Here is a 21501-nt window from a genome sequence, read left to right on the forward strand (position 1 = left end):
CAGGGGCAGCACCCAGACCCAGAGTTCAAGTCCCACGAACTGACAAGAATGAAAAAAAAAAGAATTCTAGGAACCCATGTCTGACCACATATATGAGAAGTAGATAGTCAGGACTTGAGAATCGGCATTGCATGTGTCATGGCTACATTGCCACCCATCCCTGAGTAGTAGTGAACCCTCACCCTTCCTCCATTGACCTGTTTGCTTGTTGTAAAATATTTATAGACCATATCATTGCTGCATTTGCTGTATAAAAGTTCTCTTCAGGGCTGGGAGTTTAGTCTAGTGGTAGAGTGCTTGCCTAGCATGCACGAAGACCGGGGTTCAATTCCTCAGTACCCCATACATAGAAAAAAGCTGGAAGTGGTGCTGAGAGCTCCAGCCTTGAGAAAGTCCAAGGGCAGTGCTCAGGCCCTGAGCTCAAGCCCAGGTCTGGCAAAAAAAAAAAAAGTTCTTCATAGTGACCTTCCCTTTCCAGGAAGTGCTGAACATGCTGAAGGAAAGCAAAGCCGACATCTTTGTGGACCCAGTTCTTCATACAGCCTGTGCCCTGGACATTAAGCACCACTGTGCTGCCATCACCCCTGGCCGTGGGCGTCGTAAGTCACTGTGTTGCATCACTCTGACCCTGTGTGAACCTTCCAGAGGAGCTAAGACTCACTGTCAGACATGTGTGGCTGCCACTGTATTCTGTGAATATAGGCCAGCCGTAGACAACACCCCTGGAAGCCTAGTTGATCCTGGGGAAACCAGTCCTTTGTGGAATAATCAATTTAGCAATAATCTTGCCGGTCGGTCTGAACTGACTTAGTTATCTGTCATGGAAGTCAAAGTCCACCGTTACCCAGTCTATGCTTCCCCAGGAGCCACAGCGGGCCAGTAAGCATGTTCTTAAATAATACAGCACAGAGTGCTGCAAAATAAATAAGTAAATAAAGTAGCTATGGAGAAAAAAGCTTTGGGTTTACTCATGAACCTATTGGTGCTATGTCTGACACTGCCAGCAACCATAGAGTTGTGCTACTGGAACCCTGGAGGATGTGGAAACTGTTGTAAACCAGGCTTGCCCACTGAAAATAAGAGACTTGCTGGACCCCATCCTCAAAAATCTGAGTTCTTTAGTATCTTCTTGGATATCCATCTCCCTAGCTTTACAGAAATGTAAAGTAAGTGTAAATGTAAAATCTATCCTGTATGGTTAGAGACCTTTCTTCTGTTACTTCCACAGAAATGTCGTGCCTAATGGAGGCCCTGGAGGATAAGCGGGTGAGGTTACAGCCTGAGTGTAAAAAGCGCCTCAATGACCGGATTGAAATGTGGAGTTACGCAGCTAAGGTAAAGGTCAAGAGAGGCTCTGACATAGCCATCTTTTTCTTGATGGAAGTCTAGCTATCAGTATGTTTGAAGAGCAGCCAATGAGTTTTAAAATTACTTGGCTAGCCAAGCATGGAGGCTCATACCTGTAATCCTGGCTACTCAGGATGCTGAGATCTGAGGATTGCGGTTCAAAGCCAGCCCAGGCACTAAAGTCCATGAGTCTTATCTTCAATTGACCATTAGAAAAGTGTGGCTCAAGGGGTAGGGTGGAAGCCTTGACCTGAAGAGCTCAGCAACATGATCCAGGCCCAGCGTTCAAGCCCCACAGCTGACCAAAAAAAAGGGAGGTGGGGCATGAGTTTGACCTAGTAGTAGAGTGCTTGCCTAGCATGCATTAAGACCCAGTTTCTATTCCTTGCTATCACATACATAGAAAAAGCCAGAAATGATGCTGTAGCTCAAGAGGTAGGGCTTTAGTCTTGAGAAAGACCAAGGATAGTGCTCAGGGCCTGAGTTCAAGCCCCAGGACTGCCAAAAAAAAAATTCCTAAGCTAGCTATGAACCTGAAGCTTCCCTGTTCCCTTTTATCCTACTGGCTCCGTGAGACATTGCCAGGACTGTGACCTGCACTCCAGTGTCAATAACCCTCTGCTGAAAAGAGATCTCAGCTCTCAGAACAATACACTCTTCCCTTTTTCCTTCCGAGAAAAAAACTGAACCTATGAAGCTGAATTCACTAAGCAGGTCCTGCAGAATCCATTCTCCCCTGCTACTTTCTTCTCCTTTGAGCTGCTTCAGGTTGCTGCTGCATAATGCAGAATGACTCATAACTCATTTTGTGTTGGCAAATGTGGGTTTCAAATCTCATTAATTTCATATTTCCCTCTTCTCTCCTGATGAATGAGATGACCGGATGGTTAGCAGCAGCCCCAGGGTATCTGAATCAGACTCCACCTAGGCACCCAGCTCTGGCAGTGGCTTCTCTCTATACTCCTAGCTACCTAGAGGGATGAGATCTGAGGTTCGTGGGCAGCAGTCAACCTTACCGCTGTTTATGAGCCTATTGCCAATAACTGGCAAAAGAAAGGCTAGACTGGAGTTGTGGCTCAAGTGGTAGAGTGACAGCCACAAATAAAAAAATTTAAGTGAGACCCTGAATTCAGACCCTGGTACCAGTTAAGAAAAGAAAAGAAAGAAAAAAAAAGCTTGGTCAGCTAGGAAATACAAAGCCAAATAAGTAAATAAAGTAGCTATGGACAAGAAAACCTTTGTAAGGACCCACGAACCAATTGAGATCTACTACTAGTTAAACCTTGTTTTTAATCTAAGGAATACTTTTAACATAATGGTGTATCTATAATGTGAAGATAAGGAAGTAACATACAGTAATCTTTTCTTTTGAATTTCAAAAAGGTATAGGAGCTAGGCACCATGCCTATAATTCTAGCTACTCAGGAGGCTGCAATCTGAGGATCATGGCTGAAAGCCAGCCTGCATAGAAAAATCTGGAAACTCTGAGCCAGGCGTGGTGGCTCACATCTATAATCCTCCTACTAAGGAGGTTGAGATCTGAGGATCACAGTTCAAAGCCAGCCTGGACATTGTAGTCCATGAGTATAAGCAGAAGTGGCACTGTGGCTCAAAGTGGTAAAGCACTAGCCTTGAGCAAAATTACTCATGGAGCCCAGTGCTGGTAGCTCACGCCTGTAACCCTAGCTACTCAGGAGGAAGACTGGATGCCCGTGTCCCATGCCTATGATTTTAGCTACTCAGGAGGCTAGGATCTGAGCATTGCATTTTAATCCTAGTCCAGGCACAAAAGACCCTTTTCTCCAGTAAACTCTTTAGAGAGCACTAGCCTAGAAGAGGCTCGGCGACAACACCCATACCCTGAGTTCAAGCCCCAGGACAGGCAAAAATATAAACAATCAGAATTTTAAAAGTGGGCCAGGAGTTTGGCCTAGTGGTTAAAGTGCTTGCCTAGCATGCATGAAGACCTGGGTTTGATTCTTCTGTACCACATACATAGAAAAAAGCCAGAAGTGGTGCTGAGGCTCAAGTGGTAGAGCTCTAGCCTTGAGAAAGTCCAAGGACAGTGCTCAGGCCCTGAGCTCAAGCCTAGGACTGGCAAAAAAAAAAAAAAAATTAAAAAGTATATGAGAACGGCCTTATGTAAGTCATAATTGCCACATCTCACCCTGAATCACTGAGCCTTCATTGTGCTGTGGAATAATGCCCACTGAATTGGAGTATGCAGTAATCCGAATAATATAAGGAGCCTTTGCCCAGGAGCCTCAGGAACTGAGAGTGATCACTTGTTTTTGTATCTCCCTGTTCGTAATTTTTTATAGCAGACATACAGTGATCAGGGAAAGAGTTGTAGCCGGTGTTGGTTTTCTTGTGTCATTCCCCAAAATAAAAGTCATAAATTAGTAATTGAGGGGACGTTAGACCTAGCACCACTGCTACCTGGCTCTCCAAAGGATCACCATGCTTCTCCTTTCAGGTGGCCCCAGCAGATGGCTTCTCTGACCTTGCCATGCAAGTGATGACATCCCCGTCTAAGAACTACATCCTGTCTGTGATCAGTGGGAGCATCTGCATATTGTTTCTGATTGGCCTGATGTGTGGACGGATCACTAAGCGTGTGACACGAGAGCTCAAGGACAGGTAGAGCCGCCTTGATCACCAAAGGAACTACCTATCCAGTGCCCAGTCTGTATAGCCTTCCTGTATAGCATACCCTCACTTCGCCCTCCTAAGAGATGGCACCAACACCCACACTAGAGCAGCAGCAGGTGCCCACTGCATTGTCCGTCCAGACTTGGCCATGTCAGAGGTGTCCTCCTCACAGCCATCTGTGCAGCGTCAGCTGGTCGCTTTGATGATAGCCTTTGTCGAGAACTTGGGTTTACCTGCCCATACAACATCTCTATCATACCAACAGAAGTTCCAGTACTTCCAGAACCAACACCTGACCTGCAACTCAAAATGCTTTTAAAAAAAAAAAATCAAAAAGGAAAAAAACCCACCAAAAACAAAAAATAAATTTTTAAAGGAAGGAAAAAAATGTATATAGTAGCACACCTCCAGGCTTGACTTGGGCATCGGAGTTCTTTCTTCCGGGTGACTGTGTCAGATGAAGGCAGGGACTGGAGAGAACGCCCATGCCCAGAACACGATCACCTTCCAGAAGCACCTGTGGACCATGTGGGGCAGTGACTTCACCAAGTAATGGGGAACACTAATCAAACTGCTTTGGGTCCTGTTTGCTTCTGCTGAAGTAGCCACGCCTTCCAGGTGCCGCCCTAAGGAGCCACTGCTGGTTGCTGCACCGCAGCTGTGGATATTGCTGCAATGCAGTGGGGCCTGGGCCTGCCCAGGCCATTGGCATGTGGGTTCAGGAGAGTCAGAGGTCTGTAAGGCAGGACAGTCCACTGATACCAGCTTCCTGTCACCCTCCAGGACAGTGTAGGACTGTTAGCCTTGCTGATGGTATGGTCCTTCTAGAAGGTCTCTGCCTCACAGGAAGATAGCGGGGGGGCGGGGGTCCTGCAAGACTTGGTGGGGGTGGCAGGGCAGGAAGGAGGAGCTAGAGACAATTTAGCTGGTCTCAGGGTGTGATCGCAGTGCAGCCTGGCCTTTCTGTGTGCTCCAGGAAGACTTTGCAGACAGGCACCTTGTGCCTCCATGTGGAGGGGTATAGAAGGTATCGCAGTAAAAGATGGAGGGTTTCGTTGTTCCTTTTTTCTGTCCATTTGCTATGTGTACTCTCTCCTGTAGACACTGGCTAAATGTATGTTGGCAGTTTATTAGTCTTTCTAGAATCTTAACTGCTACAGGAAGTGTATTTCTGGCCATCTTCCCTCATCGCCTAGTGCAGAGTTGGCAGGGTCGAGGCACAAGAGGAAGGAGCCCAGGCATGGAGGGTCACCTGGCTCACCTTTGGTTAAGTTTGGGCATGGTGTCACAGTGGCTGTACAGGAGGGCAGCATGTACAGTAGGAGATATATTTATATAATATATATTTTATTAACCTGTTAGATGTCCAGAAAGTATTATAAATCATGTGCCTAAAACTGTCCGTGTAGACAAGGCCCCTTGTGGTGCCCTTTCTTCTCTTGCCTCCCATTTGCACTGTCCATGAGTGTGCAGTAACTGAGCGGTTTGTCTTCCCTGAAATGTGCTCCGTAGAGCTGTGCTGGTTGTGGATCAGCTAGTGGTCCAGATGACTCCTTGTCTAACCTGACTGACATACATTTAAATACTGTGGTTTTCTTCTTTTCTTCCTTTTGGTACCTTTCCTGGTAGCAGTGGGTTCCAGAAGCCAACTGCGTTTCCCCAGCTCAATGACTAGAATAATACAGGTCATCAGGGGAGCTTCTCATTGGCCACTCCACCCAGCTGCTAGGGTCTTCCTGATTCTTCGCAGCTGGTATTCTTCAGCCTCAGGAGACTTGAAACACCTGCGTTGCCAGCAGCATCCTCACACTGCTGATTGAGCAGATCTGGCCCGTTGTCCCTCCCTCTACAGGGGTTCTGGTGAGGAGATGCCGGGCTTGATGTTCAGAACCAAGACAGGATGGAATGCAGGCTCCCAGGAAGTCCGTGTGGTTTGAGGACTGGGGCAGGGTGGGAACTGGTGTTGCTGATCACCTCTGCAGCTTTCCTCCCAGCATATGTTGACTTCCTTGCATTCCTCTGCATTTCCATTTTTTCTAAACTGGTAGGAAATCCTGTGTTTGTGACACATTTGAAGGCTTAAGCAGCTTGGTTAGTTCTTGGAACATCTGTCCTGTTTAGAAGTAGTCATTTTCAGTCGGTGCACTGACTTAGCAAGAGTTCAACCCTAGTGCTCCCCCTCCAAGATTTAAAAAATTGGGGGGGGGGTACAAGTAATAAGTAAGCCAAGGCTCCAGGCACTCATTGAAAATGACCATAGCAAGGTCACTATCATCTGTGCTCTATCACCCTCCACAGGCTCCATAAGCCAGACCCCTGGGCCAGAGGTAAGTGGGATGGGAGATCAGAAATCTGGACGGGAGCCACAAACAAGACTGATTTCTCCCTCCAGCCAGCAAGGCTTGTCCCTTAAGGAAAACGTTTCCTTACCTCAGTCTTTAGATCTCTCCCCTATTGTTCCTGTCCCAAGATAGGTATGCTGACAAGATGTGCCAACAGGGAGACCATACCAAAAGCTTGGTTCTGCTGTCTGGAACACCCTTGTCCTCTGCATTTCCAGGAGACCCTGTGGGTCTCGGTAGGTCCAGTGGACCTGAGCCTGCTCAGAGGCACTCCATGGCTGCTGATGGCCTGGTGTTTAGGTGTTGCTGGGAGTGCATTCATCCTGTTCTTGCTCTCCTGGGGTCAGTGAGCAACTGAGCTGAAGTGGGGCTGGGGAGGGCATAGGGACAAGACTGCTCTCCTGGAAGGTGTGGCAAACAGTTACTATCCAGCTTTATGTCTTCCTGTTTCCTAAGTCCAACCGATAGGAAAAAATACAATGGAAAGTATGTCTACGTTTACATTTTATCAGACAAACTGGGGAGGGAATTATGAGGTTTGTGAATGGTGAAGTTCAAGTTCCCCAAGAAGATTCTCTCTTGTGTATCTCTCTGATTTCTGGAACTCTTGTCCTCCACACCTCCAGCTTTGTAATGCCACTTCTGTCCCAAAAATGCCCCTTGTAGTGAGTCAGCGGATACTTCCTGGGCCTGATCACGCCCTGGCCCTCTGAGAAGAGACCTTCCTGTTCCTTCCCCTGCCCCAACAAGCTGCCCCTAGGTCCAGTGGAAAGTGGCCAGGAGCCAGCAGCTAGCCAGACCAGCCTGGCATCTGCAACCTAGATCATGGCCAGAGGACCAATAGAAGAGGTGGTTTTCTGAATTATGTGCATATTTGTATGTTTACTTATATATATTGGCTTCTTAAGAGTTTGCAAAATCTCAAAGCTCAGAATGCTCTCTGACCTCCAGCTGCTTGGGCACACCTACGTGGTTTTATAAAATGTGAGGTGAATTCTTGGGCCCCTAGGACCTCCTCTCTCTTGACTCTCCTCACCATCATTTGGCTTTGGCTCCCAGAGGGTTTGGGGCTTGATCTGCTGTTCTGGCCTTTCCCTCCCTCCGTGTGTTGGAGTCTGCCTGCCATCTGTCTAAGGACACTCACCACAGGAGGATCTGGAGCACATGTTATGAAGGCAGTCAAATTTGAAGCCAGGTTCCCTTTCCCCCCAGCCATCCAGTGAGGCTTCAGTGGGGACCCAGGGACACAGGCAGGTGGTGACAGATTCTGGTGGAGTCTCCTTTCCCCTCCTCACCCCTCCAGCTCTGGAGTGGGCTGCCTCCCACGCAAGGAGGAAGTGCACACCATGCCTCTGTGTCATGTGTTGTCTTCCTCTTCCCAGAAGTGACATCTGGACCCCAGAGGCCCTCTCTCAGGTGGCTGGGTGGCTGAACAGGTTCCCACGGCGTGTCGCAGCCTGCGTGTGGCCAGAGGCTTCCTAGCTGCTGCTCCTAGTGCAACCCCGGGCCTGGCCCAGCCCCAAGACAGACTGCATGGCGTGCAGTGATCTTAGGCCTCTTTACTTTTTTTTTTTTTTTTAAGAAAGAAAAGTACAATTAACAAGCCTCTTTTGTAAATGGGTTTCCTTTCTATGTATAAAATCCCAGCAGTTCTTTGTTTTTACATGTTCATGCTGTGTAATTTTGAGACGTTACTGAGATTCTGAACATAATGTGCATTTTTTTTCTGTACAGATGAAATGGGAGAATTTAATAAAGAGTTTGCAGGTTTGTACTTGTTATATCTTCTCTCTGGTGACTGGAAGCAATCTCCAACCATCTTCCCTGCCATGGGTATTTACAGAGCTGTGACTGAACTTGCCAGTGGCACTGTCTAGGGTAGACCGGTCCAGAGGAATGAGACTCACTACTGGACTGGAGGAAAGGGAGCCTCCCGTCTGTGTGCCAATGGTTGATGCGGTCAGAATCACCCTTCCACGTGATTAAGGTTCCGTCCTGGGGAAAGTACAAACCTGTATCGTCTCAGGATCCCTGAGTACCTTCCCTCCAACCTTCAGAAGGTAATGACTTAAGGGATTTACCTGGTGATGGCACTGTCTACGCTGTGGCTCGGGTGATGGTTGAGGGGTGATAGGTGGCAGTAGCCTGCACCCTAGGGGCCCCTTTGGCTTCCTCCAGTCCAGGGAGATGGGTGTCACTCAGGAGATGGTCCTAAACTTGAGAGGCTGGAGAAGGGAAACAGAAAGAAGACATGTGGGACCTGAGAGTTATTCATCTAGGACCATGCATAGCACTCAGCCCTGGGAATGGAGACTCAGCAGAGGTCTGAATGCACACTTCTGGGTTGAGACTCCCTGACACAGTATTCTTCCCCACAGGAGATGTAGTTTACCTCCAACCTCCTCATCTGTCCCCAAAAACTAACTGGAGCAACACATGGAGGCTGGCACACAGGCAGTTCTCCTGCGCTCCTGGGCCCCTTCCTACCTGGGCTCTGGATCAAAGGACTGCTCTTTGACTCCCCACTCCCCGGACCATTTTTAGAGACTTCTGCCATTGAGCAGCAGTGGTTTCTCCTGAGAGCCACCAGGATCAGGCCTGAGAAAGAGCTGTGCCCAGCACCCAGGTACCTTCGGTGAAGCAGCTAGGTTTGCCCCAGTTCAACCAGGGGGAAGGCAGGAGACAGCAGCTTCTGGCCACCTCTTCCCTGCCTCTGCCACCCTCCAGCGAGCACAGCGCTCCTTCCTGGCTGTGGAGCACTCTTTAGTTCCTAAACAATATATTGTAATACCAATTTACATTAGGTGGTAAAAGTCACCTTGAGAAGATCAAGTAGATAGAAGGATGTGTGAGGTTCATGCAGTACCACCTTTTCTCTTCTCACTTTCTACAAGAACCAAGCATTCATAAATCTTGGTATCTGAGGGGAGTGTGCCAGGAACAGACTCCTGCTGGACAGCTGTACCCCCAGTTCAGGGCTAGAACATTTAGTCTACAAGAAGAAAAGTAAGTGGTTTCTCTGTTTTATTTGTTCACTCTATAGCTTCAAGACTAGGTGTGGGACTGGGAATGTGACTTAGTGGGAGAGTGCTTGCCTTGCATGCATGGAGCCCTGGGTTCGGTTCCTCAAAACCACATTCACAGAAAAAGCCAGAAGTGACACTGGGGCACAAGTGGTAGATCACTAGCCTTGAGCAAAAGAAGCTCAGGGAGAGTGCCTATGTCCTGAGTTCAAGCCCCAGGACTGACAAAAAAAAAAGACTTGGAGTGGCATTGGGGTTGATGAGTCTGGGGCCGCCATGTTGGACCCAGAGGCTCTTCATCAGGTAATCTGCGCTCTGAACCAGCTAAGCTATCTCTGAACTTCTTGAGTGTCTGTTCCTTGTGAGATTTAGCACATTCTCCTGCACTCTGAAACAACATTTTGGTGTCTGACCTTCCTAGCTTTGAAGACACCCTGACATCCAAACTGATTTCCTCCACTAGTGCCTGTTGTTTGTCAGTATATTGAGTGAATCCATTTGACAGTGTTAGAAAATGGAGTCATGAGGGAACTAGAATAAAGAGCAGAAGGGAATGGGAGTTTAGCCTAGTGGTAGAGTGCTTGCCTAGCATGCACGAAGGGTTTGATTCCTTGGTTCACATACATAGAAAAAGCTGGAAATGGTACTGTCGCTCAAGTGGTAGAGCTCTAGCACTGGGAAAGCCCAAGGACAGTGCTCAGGCCCTGAGTTCAAGCCCTAGGACTGGTGACAAAAAAAAAAAAAAAAAGAATAGCAGAAAACCTAATGGAAATTTGAGGAGGGATGCAGGCCATGGTGAGTTGAGTCAGGAGACTCAAAGACATGACATCATTGTAGCAAGCGTTGAGGGGCTTTTAGTTGGTTGGTGGGCTTGTACTCTGAACTCTTCAGCTCAAGGACAGTATTCTACCACTTGAACCACAGCACCACTTCCAGCTTTCTGGTGGTTGACTAGAGTCTCAGGTAATTTTTTGTGCCAGGCTGGCTTTGAACCATCATCCTCAGATCTCAGCCTCCTGAAGTAACTAGGATTACAGGTGTGAGCCACTGGCGCCTAATTAGATAATTGATTTTTCAACTGATTCCTCAAATACACAAGCCAGAAACCATTAAAAGAATAAACAGGAGGTTTTATAAAAACAAAGATGTAAAATCCTCTCAAATGCATCCAGGAGAGTAATAGTAGTTATGAGAAACCACCCATCACTGCCAACGCCAAGAGCTTTGTGGGCATTTCAGTGGGGAACCAATTCTGAGGGTGGGTTACAGTAGAAGCAGGAAGGGATCTGGGTAGCTTTCTCACAAGTTACTGCATGTGAGAAGAATGAAATCCAGTTACGTATCATTTCACTTGCTGTCTCCAGTAGACAGGTGTCAGGAAACCTGATCAAGAGGATGAAAGAGAAGACAGAGACCTCAACAGATCAGAACAGGCTTTCATCATGGCTGCAGAAGGACTCCATGTAACACCAGAGTCAGAAAAACAGAGCAGAGAGTATGGGAGGATGTTAGGTTTTACACAATCTAGGGGGAGACTCTTCTTTGGAGTTTCTTTGTCCTGTCCTGTTTGGGATTTATGGTGCAAATCATCCCATGAGAGAGTAGCACGGGGCCCAGGCTTGGGTGCTGAAAGCTCCCTGGGCCTGCAGCCCGCCTCTGCCCCAGCTGCCCTCGAAAATCTTGGCCACTCCCACCTGGGCGGGGCCGAAGCTCAGGGGCGGGGCCTCGCGGATTTCAACAAGCGCACGTGCAGGGACGGGGCCGAAGCCCAGGGGCGGAGCCTCGCGGATTTCAACAAGCGCACGTGCAGGGGCGGGGCCGAAGCCCAGGGGCGGGGCCTCGCGGATTTCAACAAGTGCAGGGGCGGGGCCGAAGTCCAGGGACGAAGCCTCGCGGATTTCAACGAGCGCACGTGCAGGGGCGGGGCCGGAGCCCAGGGGCGGAGCCTCGCGGATTTCAACAAGTGCAGGGGCGGGGCCGAAGTCCAGGGACGAAGCCTCGCGGATTTCAACAAGCGCACGTGCAGGGGCGGGGCCGGAGCCCAGGGGCGGAGCCTCGCGGATTTCAACAAGCGCACGTGCAGGGACCTCCGCGGTGACGTCGCGGCGCGCCCGCCGTACCCCAGGCTGGGGCCGTAGAACTCGGCCGGAACTTGGGGTCCCGCCAGCCCGCGTCCTCACGCCCCTTCTCCGGCCCGCGGCGGTCTCCGGCGACCGTTGTGCGGAGCCTCGCTTCTGCCGGGCGTTGCGGAACGCGGTGTCCGCGGCCTCCTCATGAGGTAAGGAGAGCGCCGAGGGGCTTCGCCGGCCTCCGCGTCCGCGCGGCCTGGGCTCCCCGGGACCCGCGGCGTGGCTCCCGCCCTTTCCGCCCTGGTCTCGGGTGAGCGGGGTCCACGGCGCCTCCTCCGTCCCCTGAGGAGGTGTGGCCGGACGTCGGGACGCGGCCCGACGGAGCTGCCCGGGCCTGGGCCCCGGACCCCGGTGCCGGCGAGCGGGTCCTTCCGGGCGCCCGCAGTTGGGTCCGGCGGCCCGGGGCGGCTGCAGGCCGCGCTGCCTCCTCCCCCCGGGCCGCACCGCCTGCTGCGGCGCTCGCCGCCGCCCTCAGCCCCGCAGGGGGAATTGTTTTCCCGCTGAGAAAGGCGCGGGGCCCCTGGGCTGGGCGCGCCGCGCGGGTGAGGCGGAGCCGGGACCCCGGAAGCTGCGAGCCCTTGGGGTCGTGGTGCGTGGTCCTGGCCAGGCCGCGGCTCCCGACTCCGCGCACGCGTGCGCGTGAGCACGGGTGGGAGGCCCAGGGCCCTGCAGCTTTTGAGCCGCGCAGGTTTGGGTCGTGGGCTGGAGCAGCAGGTGTCCCGGGGCGTGTGGAGGGGGGCAGTGGGTCTCTCTCAGCGCCCGTTTTCCTTGAGCTTCCTAAGGGTACAGCTGTTCCCCTGCTGGGATCGGTATGGATGGAGGAGGGCTGAGAGGCTGTGCGGCTCACACCTGGACTCTTAGCCAATTAGGAGGCTGCGATCGGGAGAATCGAGAATGGAGGCAGGAAATGCCTCCAGATTTCTTTTGCCAGGTCGGAGGCTTGGCCCCAGTGGTTAGAGCACCAGCCGTGAGCAAGTCGGCCAAAGGAGCACTAGTTCTGAGTCCAAACCCCGGCACCTGCCTCCCAGATCCACAACGAAAAAGCTGTGAACAGAACCAGCCTGGGTCTTAAGGTTGCTCGGTGGAAAGTACTTTTCTAAGCACAGAGCATTTCTCAGTGGTTTTTTTTTTTCACAGTGATTTTCAGGAACTTTGTGAAAACATAGTTTAAATTTTTTTTTAAAGACTTATTTCTGATATCTTCCAGTGTTTTCCTTGGTGTAGTTACCTCTTTTGTTGCCAGGCTTTGCTCTGGTTTTGCTTCCAGTTGGAGTGGACTCATACCTTCCTGTCTTTTGTTTAAACCTCTACTCCCTCCTTTGTTAATAGGGCTTATTCCATCTTGACACTCGTCTTTTTCTTCTAGTTTTTTGTTTTCTACTTTTGCAGTTCTGTTCTTCCTTCTAGGGCATGAGCATTAGGTTTCTGTCTTTATGACTTGTCTGCTTTGAAACGGTAGCGTAGTGTTGGTAAATGCAGAGGTTGAGCCTTGGCTGACTCTGCTCTGGGCTAGTGCTTTCTGTAGAAAGCAATCATCTCCACTGATAACTTGAATCAGAGTTCCTTCTTGGTATGATGGTGTAAGGGTGTGCATTATTACTTCTGTGGGAATAGTGTATCAGTGTCATAAATGATCAGTTACAAGTGACTGGCAGTGCTGTCATCTGGGATGTGGAACTGGCTGTCTTTTTCAAGCAAGACAAAAGTTCCACACAAATTCCTGTTTGTCCTGAGGAGGGCTCTAGGAGCAGTTGGGCTATTGTTGTACACCAATGAAAGCACCCATACCAGCAGTAAGACCAAGAATTGCCAAAATTGTGTGCAGAGGCCAGGTGCAGTGGCTCACACCTGAAATCCTAGCTACTCAGGAAGCTGAGATCTGAGGATTAAGGTTCAAAGCCACCCCAGGCACAAAAGGACTTGAGACTCTTATCTCCAATTAACCTCTAAAAAACAGGAAGTGGCTTTGTGTCTCAAGGGGTAGAGGGGTAGCCTGGAGCTTAAGGTCTCAGGGACAGCGCCCAGGCCCAGAGTTCAAGCTCCATGTGCAGAGTATCTGATGGGTTTGCTTTGGTTTCTAGGGTTTTTTTTTTTTTCTTTTTTGTTGTTGTTTTCTGTCTGTCATGGAACTTGAACTCTGCACCCGGCTTGGGTTCTCGTTTTTATTAATTTGGGTACAACTTAGATTAAGACCTGGGAAAAGGTAGAAAATGTTGAGAATGTGTTGTATTTAAAGAGTTATTTGAAGCTGGTTGCCAGTGGTTCATGCCTGTAATCCTAGCTACTCAGGAGGCTGAGATCTGAGGACTGTTGTTCAAAGCCAGCCTGGGCACTAAAGTCCTGAGAGTCTTACCTCCTATTAACCACCAGAAAACAGGAAGTGGCACTGTGGCTCATAGTGGTAGAGCACTAGCCTTAAACTGAAGAGCTCATGGACAGTCCCAGGCCCAGTATTTAATCCCTACCACTGCACCAAAAAAAAAAAAAAAGAAAAGGTTATTTGAAGACATCATTGTCTTCAAGTACTGGAGGCTTGAACCCAGGGCCTCATGCTCTTGCTTAGTGTTAGCTTTTTCACTCAAGGCTGACATTCTACCCTGTCTCTACTTGAATCCCACCTCTGTTTCTGGCCTTTTACTGGTTAACGTGAGATAAGTCTCAGATTTATGTTCTCTGGCTAGCCTGGAACTGGGATAATCAAGTCTCTGCCTTCAGAGTAAATAGGATAATAGGCATGAGCCACTGGTATCTGGCTTGGGATAAAGTCTTGTGTGTTTGCCTAGGGTTGACCTTGGTCCACCATACTCTTCTGTTTCTCACTGACAGCATAGTGGGGATTGTAGGCTTATACCATAGCACTTGGCTTTTTGGTTGATGGACTAATCCTAACTTTTTGCACAGGCTGGCCTTGGATAGTCATCTTCTCACTTTCTGCCTACTAGATAGCTGTAGTGTGCCCCCGTGCCTGGTCCATTGGGACCAGTTGTTGGTATCGAGTGGTATGCCGACTGATTGAAATTTGGTTGTGAAGCCTGAACAAAATATAGTCATTTCAGGTTTAGATCCCATCCTGTTAAGGCACTACAACTACAAATATGTCAGCAACTCCCTCTGAGCCCAAATTCCAGGAAAAAATGTCAGCAACCCTTTCCCCTTAACATCAGCTGATGGTAGGAAATACCTAAAGCTCCAGATGTTTCTACAAAGATCAGACCACTCTTCCATCTCCTATAGGCATTTCCGTTCTCATGTTGGTGACAAACAAGTATGTGACTTGCAAAACATGAATCTTGTGTAACCTAAAATTAACCCAGACCACATGGGAACTTAGTCAACTCAGGAAATTTAGCAAGCTGTGCGCTGTAAATTCCCAATAACAGCTCAAAGAACAAAGGCATGTGCCCAATCAGAAACAAGCACATATGCAGCTCCCCCTCTTGCCACAGTTGTTAACCCCGCCCTTTGCCTACCAAGACTTCGCACCAAAACCAAGTAAAAAGATAGGCTGGTTCAAATGACTCCCCAGAAACGGGTTACATCTTGATTGGTCACCTGTGTATGACACGGCGTGATTGTGCAGTTTTGTGCTAAAGTTACAATTTTATTGGCCACTTGCATGTAGTCAGCTTGTGCCTTATAGTCAATTTACTATATAAACCCTGTTTACTGAAGGGGTCGGGGCTCTCAACTCTGACCCGCTACGTCGCTACGTCGGTGACAGTTGTGAGTCCAGGCTTGAGCTTGTAGTAAAAGACTCTTGTGCACTTCCATCGGATTCGGCTCCTTGGTGGTCTTTGGGGACCCGAAATCTGGGCATTACAGTTGGGGGCTCACCCAGGATCCCTCAGACCCCAGGACCTCCAAACCAGAGAGTCTACTACCAATCGGTGAGTCTCATTGTCTGCATTGTTTCATGTTGTTGCTTTGTCTTTGGGGCCAAAATTTGTATTTACTGTAGGGGTTGGCGTAAGACCTAAGCAGATGCTCTGCTCGGCAGCTGGGCGTCCTGGAAGACGTTCCAGACCCTTTGGAGGGACGTGGAATCACCTCATTCCTGGTCGCTCCCGCAAAACAGCAGAAGGCTGATGTCGTGCTTTCAGTTTTGCTTCGGGTCAACAGGGTGGATTTTCTTTTTGTCTCCCTGTGTGTCTCTGTGGCTACTGTTTTTGTCTGTGTGTGTATTTAACTTGAGACAGGCGGAATGGGACACTCAGACTACTCCTTTTCTTGATTGACAACTTTAAGGATATAAAGGGAAGGGCAAATAATTTGAGTGTGGAAATTCGGAAAGGAAAATTAATTACCCTCCTTTGAACCTTTGAAGTTGGATGGCTGAAGGAACTTTCTATCTGGCTACCATCTATAAAGTAAAGAATGTGGTCTTCTGTCCAGGAAGAGCGGGCACCCAGACTAAATTCCGTACATTTTGGTCTGGAATAATCTGGTTGAGAACTTGCCCTCTTGGTTAAAACACTTCTTGCCCTCTCAGGAACAATCGCCAAAAAGGATCCTGGCGGTCCGAGACTGCCCCGACAAAACTAGGCAAAGAGAAACCAAAGCCTCGGCACCTCTTCACCCTGTTCTACAGGGTGGCATCGAGGAAGACTTAATTTTCTGCCCTCCTTACCAGCCAATGGTAACACCAAGCAATACCATGGCTGAGCTGCCAGCATTGCCAGATGGGGGTTGGCGATAGCTGTGGAAGGGCTGGCCGCAGGGACCTGAGCCGGGTGGCTCCCCCAGGGCCGGCAGATTCAACTGTCCTGCCCCTGCGTGCTGCAGGGCCCCTGATGAAGCCTGTGACCAACCCTTTCACTATGTGCCTTTTGCTACTAGTGTTTTGTATAACTGGAGAACCCAGGATGCTCGATTTTCTGACAAGTCTACAGATCTAATTAGCCTCCTAGATATTGTTCTGTTGACTCATCAGCTCTCCTAGGATGACTGCCAGCAGCTCCTCCAGGTCCTTTTTGCCACTGAGGAGCGAGAAAGAATCCCGACTGAAGCCTGGAAACTGGTGCCAGGAGATGACGAGTACCCCACCACCAACCGTGATGTTATTAACAGTAGCTTCCCTCTTAGTCGCCCCACTAACTGGGACTTTATTACTGCTGAAGGTAAGGAGAGGCTCCCAGTCTACCGCCAGACTCTAATGGTGGGTCTCAAAGCGGCTGCTCGAAAGCCCACTAATTTGGCAAAGGTAGGAAACATGCAGCAAGGTAGGGCTGAGAGTCCGGCTGCCTTTCTAGAAAGGGTCATGGAGGCATTTTGGCAATACACCCCCATGGACCCGGAAGCGCCTGAGACGAAAGCTGCTGTAGTAATGGCATTCGTAAACCAGGCGTCGCCCGACATTAGGAAGAAGTTACAGAAAGTAGAAAGGCTGGGAGAAAAGAGGTTACAGGGCTTGATGGCAGTAGCAGAAAGAGTATACAATAATAGAGAAATCCCAGAAGAAAGACAAAGCAGGGTAAGGGCTGAAGAGAGAAGGGCCCAAGCGGCAGAGAGTGTGAGACAGACTCGAGACGTGGCTAGAATCCTCTGAGTGGCCACAACCAGATCTTCAGATGAAAAGCGCTGCCCACGGCACACGGAAGACCCAAGGTAGAGATGCTCACTCAGGAGAACGCCCCAGGATACAAAAAGACTAATGTGCCTTTTGCAGGGAAACAGGACATTGGGCTAAAGATTGCCCTAAGAATCCTGAGCAGAGATCCTATGAGACAGGGCAGGACCCTCGCCCATGTTAGTCACTAAAGCAGACAACCCTCTCTGAACCCAGGGTAACCCTCAGAGTGGAGGGGACTCCAGTTGATTTTTTGGTAGACACTGGGGCTCAACATTTGGTACTGCTCGAACTCCTGGGCAAATTATCCGGCAAAACTTCTTGGGTACAAGGAGCCACCGGGATGAGCCAGTACTCATGGAGTACCCGAAGAACAGTGGACCTTGGTGCTGGCCAGGTATCCCACTCACTCATGATCTTCCCAGAATGTCCATACCCCCTGCTGGGGCAAGACTTGCTTACCAAAATAGGGGCCCAAATTCATTTCTATCCAATCAGAAGTCTTCTGGACCAAAGGGGGTGCCCCATGCACATTCTAAATGTTAGTTTAAACGATGAATATCGGCTTTACCAACAACCAGGGCCATCAGAGGCCAATGTAGAAACATTTCCGAAGATATGGGTGAGTTCTGCTCTAAGCACCCTAACAATGCTCTTGCAGCCGAGAGTTACGACACATGCCTACAGGGGAGCAAGGATTTTAGGTGCGGGGCTTTCACCAGAATGGCCCAGATTTGCAAACCTGAGGTAACTTATTTGGGATACCTGTTAAGGGGAGAGTTCTTGGAGTCCACTGGCTTCTGCAGATTATGGAACCTTGGGTTTACAGAGTTGGCTAAGCCTCTCTATGTAGCCACTAAAGAGGCACAGCAATGGCTCTGGACTGACAATATTGAAAAATCCTTTGGACAGAATAACCATCCTGCTCTCGGCTCCTGCCTTGGGCTACCTGATGTGACAAAACCTTTTTATCTGTATGTGGATGAGCATAAAGTCACGACTAAAGGAGTACTCACCCACTACCTGGGCCCTGGAGGAGACCAGTGACCTACCTCTCCAAGAAATGATCCCGTGGCTGCTGGGTGGCTCCTGTCTGTGGATGATAGCTGCCACTGCCCTGCTGGTCAAAAGATGTTGATAAACTTACTCTGGGACAGGAACGGCATATCACCACCCCTCACGCCATCGAGGAGTTCCTTAAACAACCACCTGATGGCTGGCTTAGCAGTGCCCAACTCACCCACTGACAAGGCCTGTTACTGAATCCTCCCAGAGTTACATTTCAGGCGCCGGCTGCATTAAACCCTGCCACCCTGCTGCCTGACCCAAACTGAGAAGGTCTGCTTCATGACTGTGCTGAAATTCTGGCCCATGTGCATGGAATCCAAGCCGACTGCCAGACGCCAATCTTATCTGGTACACAGACGGTAGCAATTTCATCAGGGATGGACAGAGCTATGCTGGGCCGTGGTAGTGATGGAAACAGGTCATTTGGACTGAACCGCTTCCTGCTGGGACCTCTGAGCAGTGGACAGAATTGGTGGCACTAGCCAAAGGGCTAACTCTGGGAGAGGGCAAGAAACGGACTGCTTTTACTGACAGCCATTATGCTTTTGCATGTTTATGGGGCCATCTATAGAGAGGGCTGTTGACGCCTGAAGGAAAGACTATCGAAAACAAGGAATAGATCCTTGCCCTAATAGCAGCTCTGTGGTTGCCAAAGAAATTAGCCATGGTACGTTGCCCAGGACATCAAAAATCTAAAGGTCCCGTGTCACAGGGAAACAATTTTGCAGACAAAACTGCATGAGAGGTAGCCCTCCAAGTAGACTGAGCTCTAATGGCCACCTTCCCTGACCCTGGGTCAAGGGACCTCCCCAGGACCCCCAACTATACTCTGGAGGATTTGGACTGGATTAAGAAACAACACATGACACAGTGCCTACAGAGGTGGTGGCGAGGGCAGACTGTAGTATTATCCTCCCTGAGAAGTTGGGAGAGCAAGTATTGCTTAAAATGCACCACTTGACACATATGGGCACCAAGAAAATGCAAGCCCTAGTGAGACATGCAAAGATAAAAATTAGAAATGCCAATTCAAAAATCGAACAAATCCGTGCCAGGTGCAAAGCCTGCCAGGGTCCAGACAAAGAGGAGACAGCCAGGGGCATATTAGGAAGTGCATTTCACAGACGTAAAGCTTCAGAAGTATGGGTACTAATATGTTTTTGTTTTTGGCCAGTCCTGGGGCTTGAACTCAGGGCCTGGGTACTGTCCTTGGGCACTTTTGCTCAAGACTAGTACTCAGCACCACTTCTGGCTTTTTCTGAGTATGTGGTACCAGGGAATCAAACCTAGGTCTTCATGCATTCTAGACGAGCACTCTACCGCTAGGCTACACTCCCTGCCCATTCGTTAGTTCCTGTAGATACTTTTTCAGGATGGGCACAGGCGTTTCCTACCAAGCGTGAGACGGTGCAGACAGTGGGCAGGAAACTGCTGCAAGACATCCTACCAGGTTTGGCCTCCCGGTAATGATCGGGTCAGACAGTGGCCACCTTTTGTGTGTAAGGTAATACAGGGTTTAATGTCTGCTCTTGGGGCTGATTGGAAGCTCCAATGTGCATACAGACCCCAAAGCTTAAGGCAAGTACAGAGAGAATAAAACCCTGAAAGAGACCTCAACCACATTGACCATGGAGACTGGTGGGGACTGGGTATCTCTCCTTCCATATGCCCTTTATATGATACGTAACTGCCCTTATTAAATAGGATTGACTCATCCTTTTGAAATTATGTTCGAGAGACCTCCTCCCGTTATTCCTCACCTGCAATCACACCTGTTGGTTGAATTGGATGATCATGAATTTTTATCTTTCCCCAAGGCCCTACAGTGGCCCACCAAGAAATCTGGCCAAATCTAAACGCTCTTTATGACACAGGACCTCCCCCTCTGAGCCTCACGGCTTCCGCCCGGGAAATTGTGTCTACATGAAGCAACATCGACAAGGAAACCTGGAGCTGTGCTAGAAGGGGCCCTACGTGGTGGTGTTGAAAACCCCCACTGCCCTGAAGGTCGACGGAGTCACACTTGGATCCACTGCACCCACGCCCGACCAGCTGAGGGAGGACTTCTGCCACAGTGGCACGCTCCCGGCCATAAGGACAGTCCTTTTAAGCTTAAGTTGCACCGCATCACCCCAGCAGAGTAATGATGATGTTGCTAATTTTCTTAGTTTTGCCTTTAAGCTATGTTACCTCCTATCCCTCTTTTAACTTGACTTGGGTCGTTACGGACATCACCACAGGGAACGTTATAAGCCAGACCTCGCAAATAGATCCTCCTGGCACCTGGTTCCCCGACCTGTACTTCGATTTGCGGGACCTGTTTCCAGGGAGGGGAGCTTGGAACCTACGCCAAAGCTTTTTTTACATGTGTCCTGGAACCAGAAAGGATGAGGGATGCGGGGGGGCAGATGACTACTATTGTAAGAAGTGGGGATGCGAGAGGTCAGGGGACATATGGTGGCCAGTCACCGGGGATGACCTCATCTCTGTGAGCAGGGTCTACCGGAGTGATGTGGCGTATCACGCTCCCAGGGACATGCGCTGCCCGGGCTACCCCCGCTGCAACCCCATTAAGATAACCTTCACTGAAGCGGGGAAAAGGGCAACTGCCTGGGGGACAGGAAAGACGTGGGGAATTAGACTTTATAAGGTAGGGGCTGGTAATGGAGCCCTAATTTCTATCCGCCTCTTCACTCAAATCCATTGATCTTCAGGACTGGGTCCAGATCAGGTTATAAACCCTGTCAAGCCAACCAAACTGACGGGAACCCCTCTGGAATTTGTTGACGAACACTTACCAGGTCCCAAATGCATCCTACCCCGAAGTTACTAAGTCCTGCTGGCTTTGTTACGCTATCAGACCCCCATTTTATGAAGGAATTGCAATGACAGGGATATATAATGTCAGATGATTTTAAGGATTGCCACTTACAACAGAAAGGAAGTGCCAGGTTAACCTTGCAGTCAGTTGTGGGACAAGATCTTTACAGAGGACAAATACCCAGGCAGTACCGACGGACAGTTGTATTCGAACATAAACCCAGATGACTCAAGAAAAATACATCCTTCCCCCCAGGATGGGTGGTGAGTTTGCAATTCAGGCTTAACTCCCTGCATTTATATCAACCCCCCCTTTTTTTTTTTGCCAGTCCTGTGCATGAGCTCAGGTCCTGAGCACTGTCCTTGGGCTTTCTCAAGGCTAGAGCTCTACCACGTGAGCCACAGCACCATTCCCGGCTTTTTTCTATGTATGTGGTACCAAAGAATTTAACCCAGGTCTTCGTGCATGCTTTGCAAGCACTCTACCACTAGGCCAAACTCCTGGCCTGTGTAGCACCACTCTTAATCAGACTAAAGATTATTGTGTCCTTGTA

At 49.5% G+C, this 21501-nt stretch overlaps 1 protein-coding gene and 1 long non-coding RNA gene across 2 annotated transcripts in view; one reads left to right on the top strand and one right to left on the bottom strand.

Annotated features, from left to right (window-relative positions):
- Positions 1-7026, top strand: part of Glg1 (golgi glycoprotein 1) — a 72064-nt gene extending 65038 nt beyond the window's left edge. Inside the window, exons 24-26 of the mRNA XM_090357281.1 lie at positions 479-599; positions 1229-1335; positions 3824-7026. Coding sequence (XP_090213407.1) covers positions 479-599; positions 1229-1335; positions 3824-3991 — 396 coding nt within the window. The 3' untranslated portion in view covers positions 3992-7026. The remainder of the gene's footprint in view (positions 1-478; positions 600-1228; positions 1336-3823) is intronic.
- An 873-nt stretch (positions 7027-7899) lies between these two features.
- On the bottom strand, positions 7900-8562 carry LOC150046873 (uncharacterized). Its single transcript, XR_016539537.1, has 2 exons — positions 8423-8562; positions 7900-8336 (listed from the first exon to the last, which is right to left on the bottom strand). It is a non-coding gene; the product is annotated as an uncharacterized LOC150046873 (long non-coding RNA).
- Positions 8563-21501: the final 12939 nt, after the last annotated feature.

The sequence above is a fragment of the Megascapheus bottae genome, chromosome 24, assembly GCF_031878675.1.
Source record: "Megascapheus bottae isolate mThoBot1 chromosome 24, mThoBot2.hap1, whole genome shotgun sequence".
NCBI classification, from domain to species: domain Eukaryota; kingdom Metazoa; phylum Chordata; class Mammalia; order Rodentia; family Geomyidae; genus Megascapheus; species Megascapheus bottae.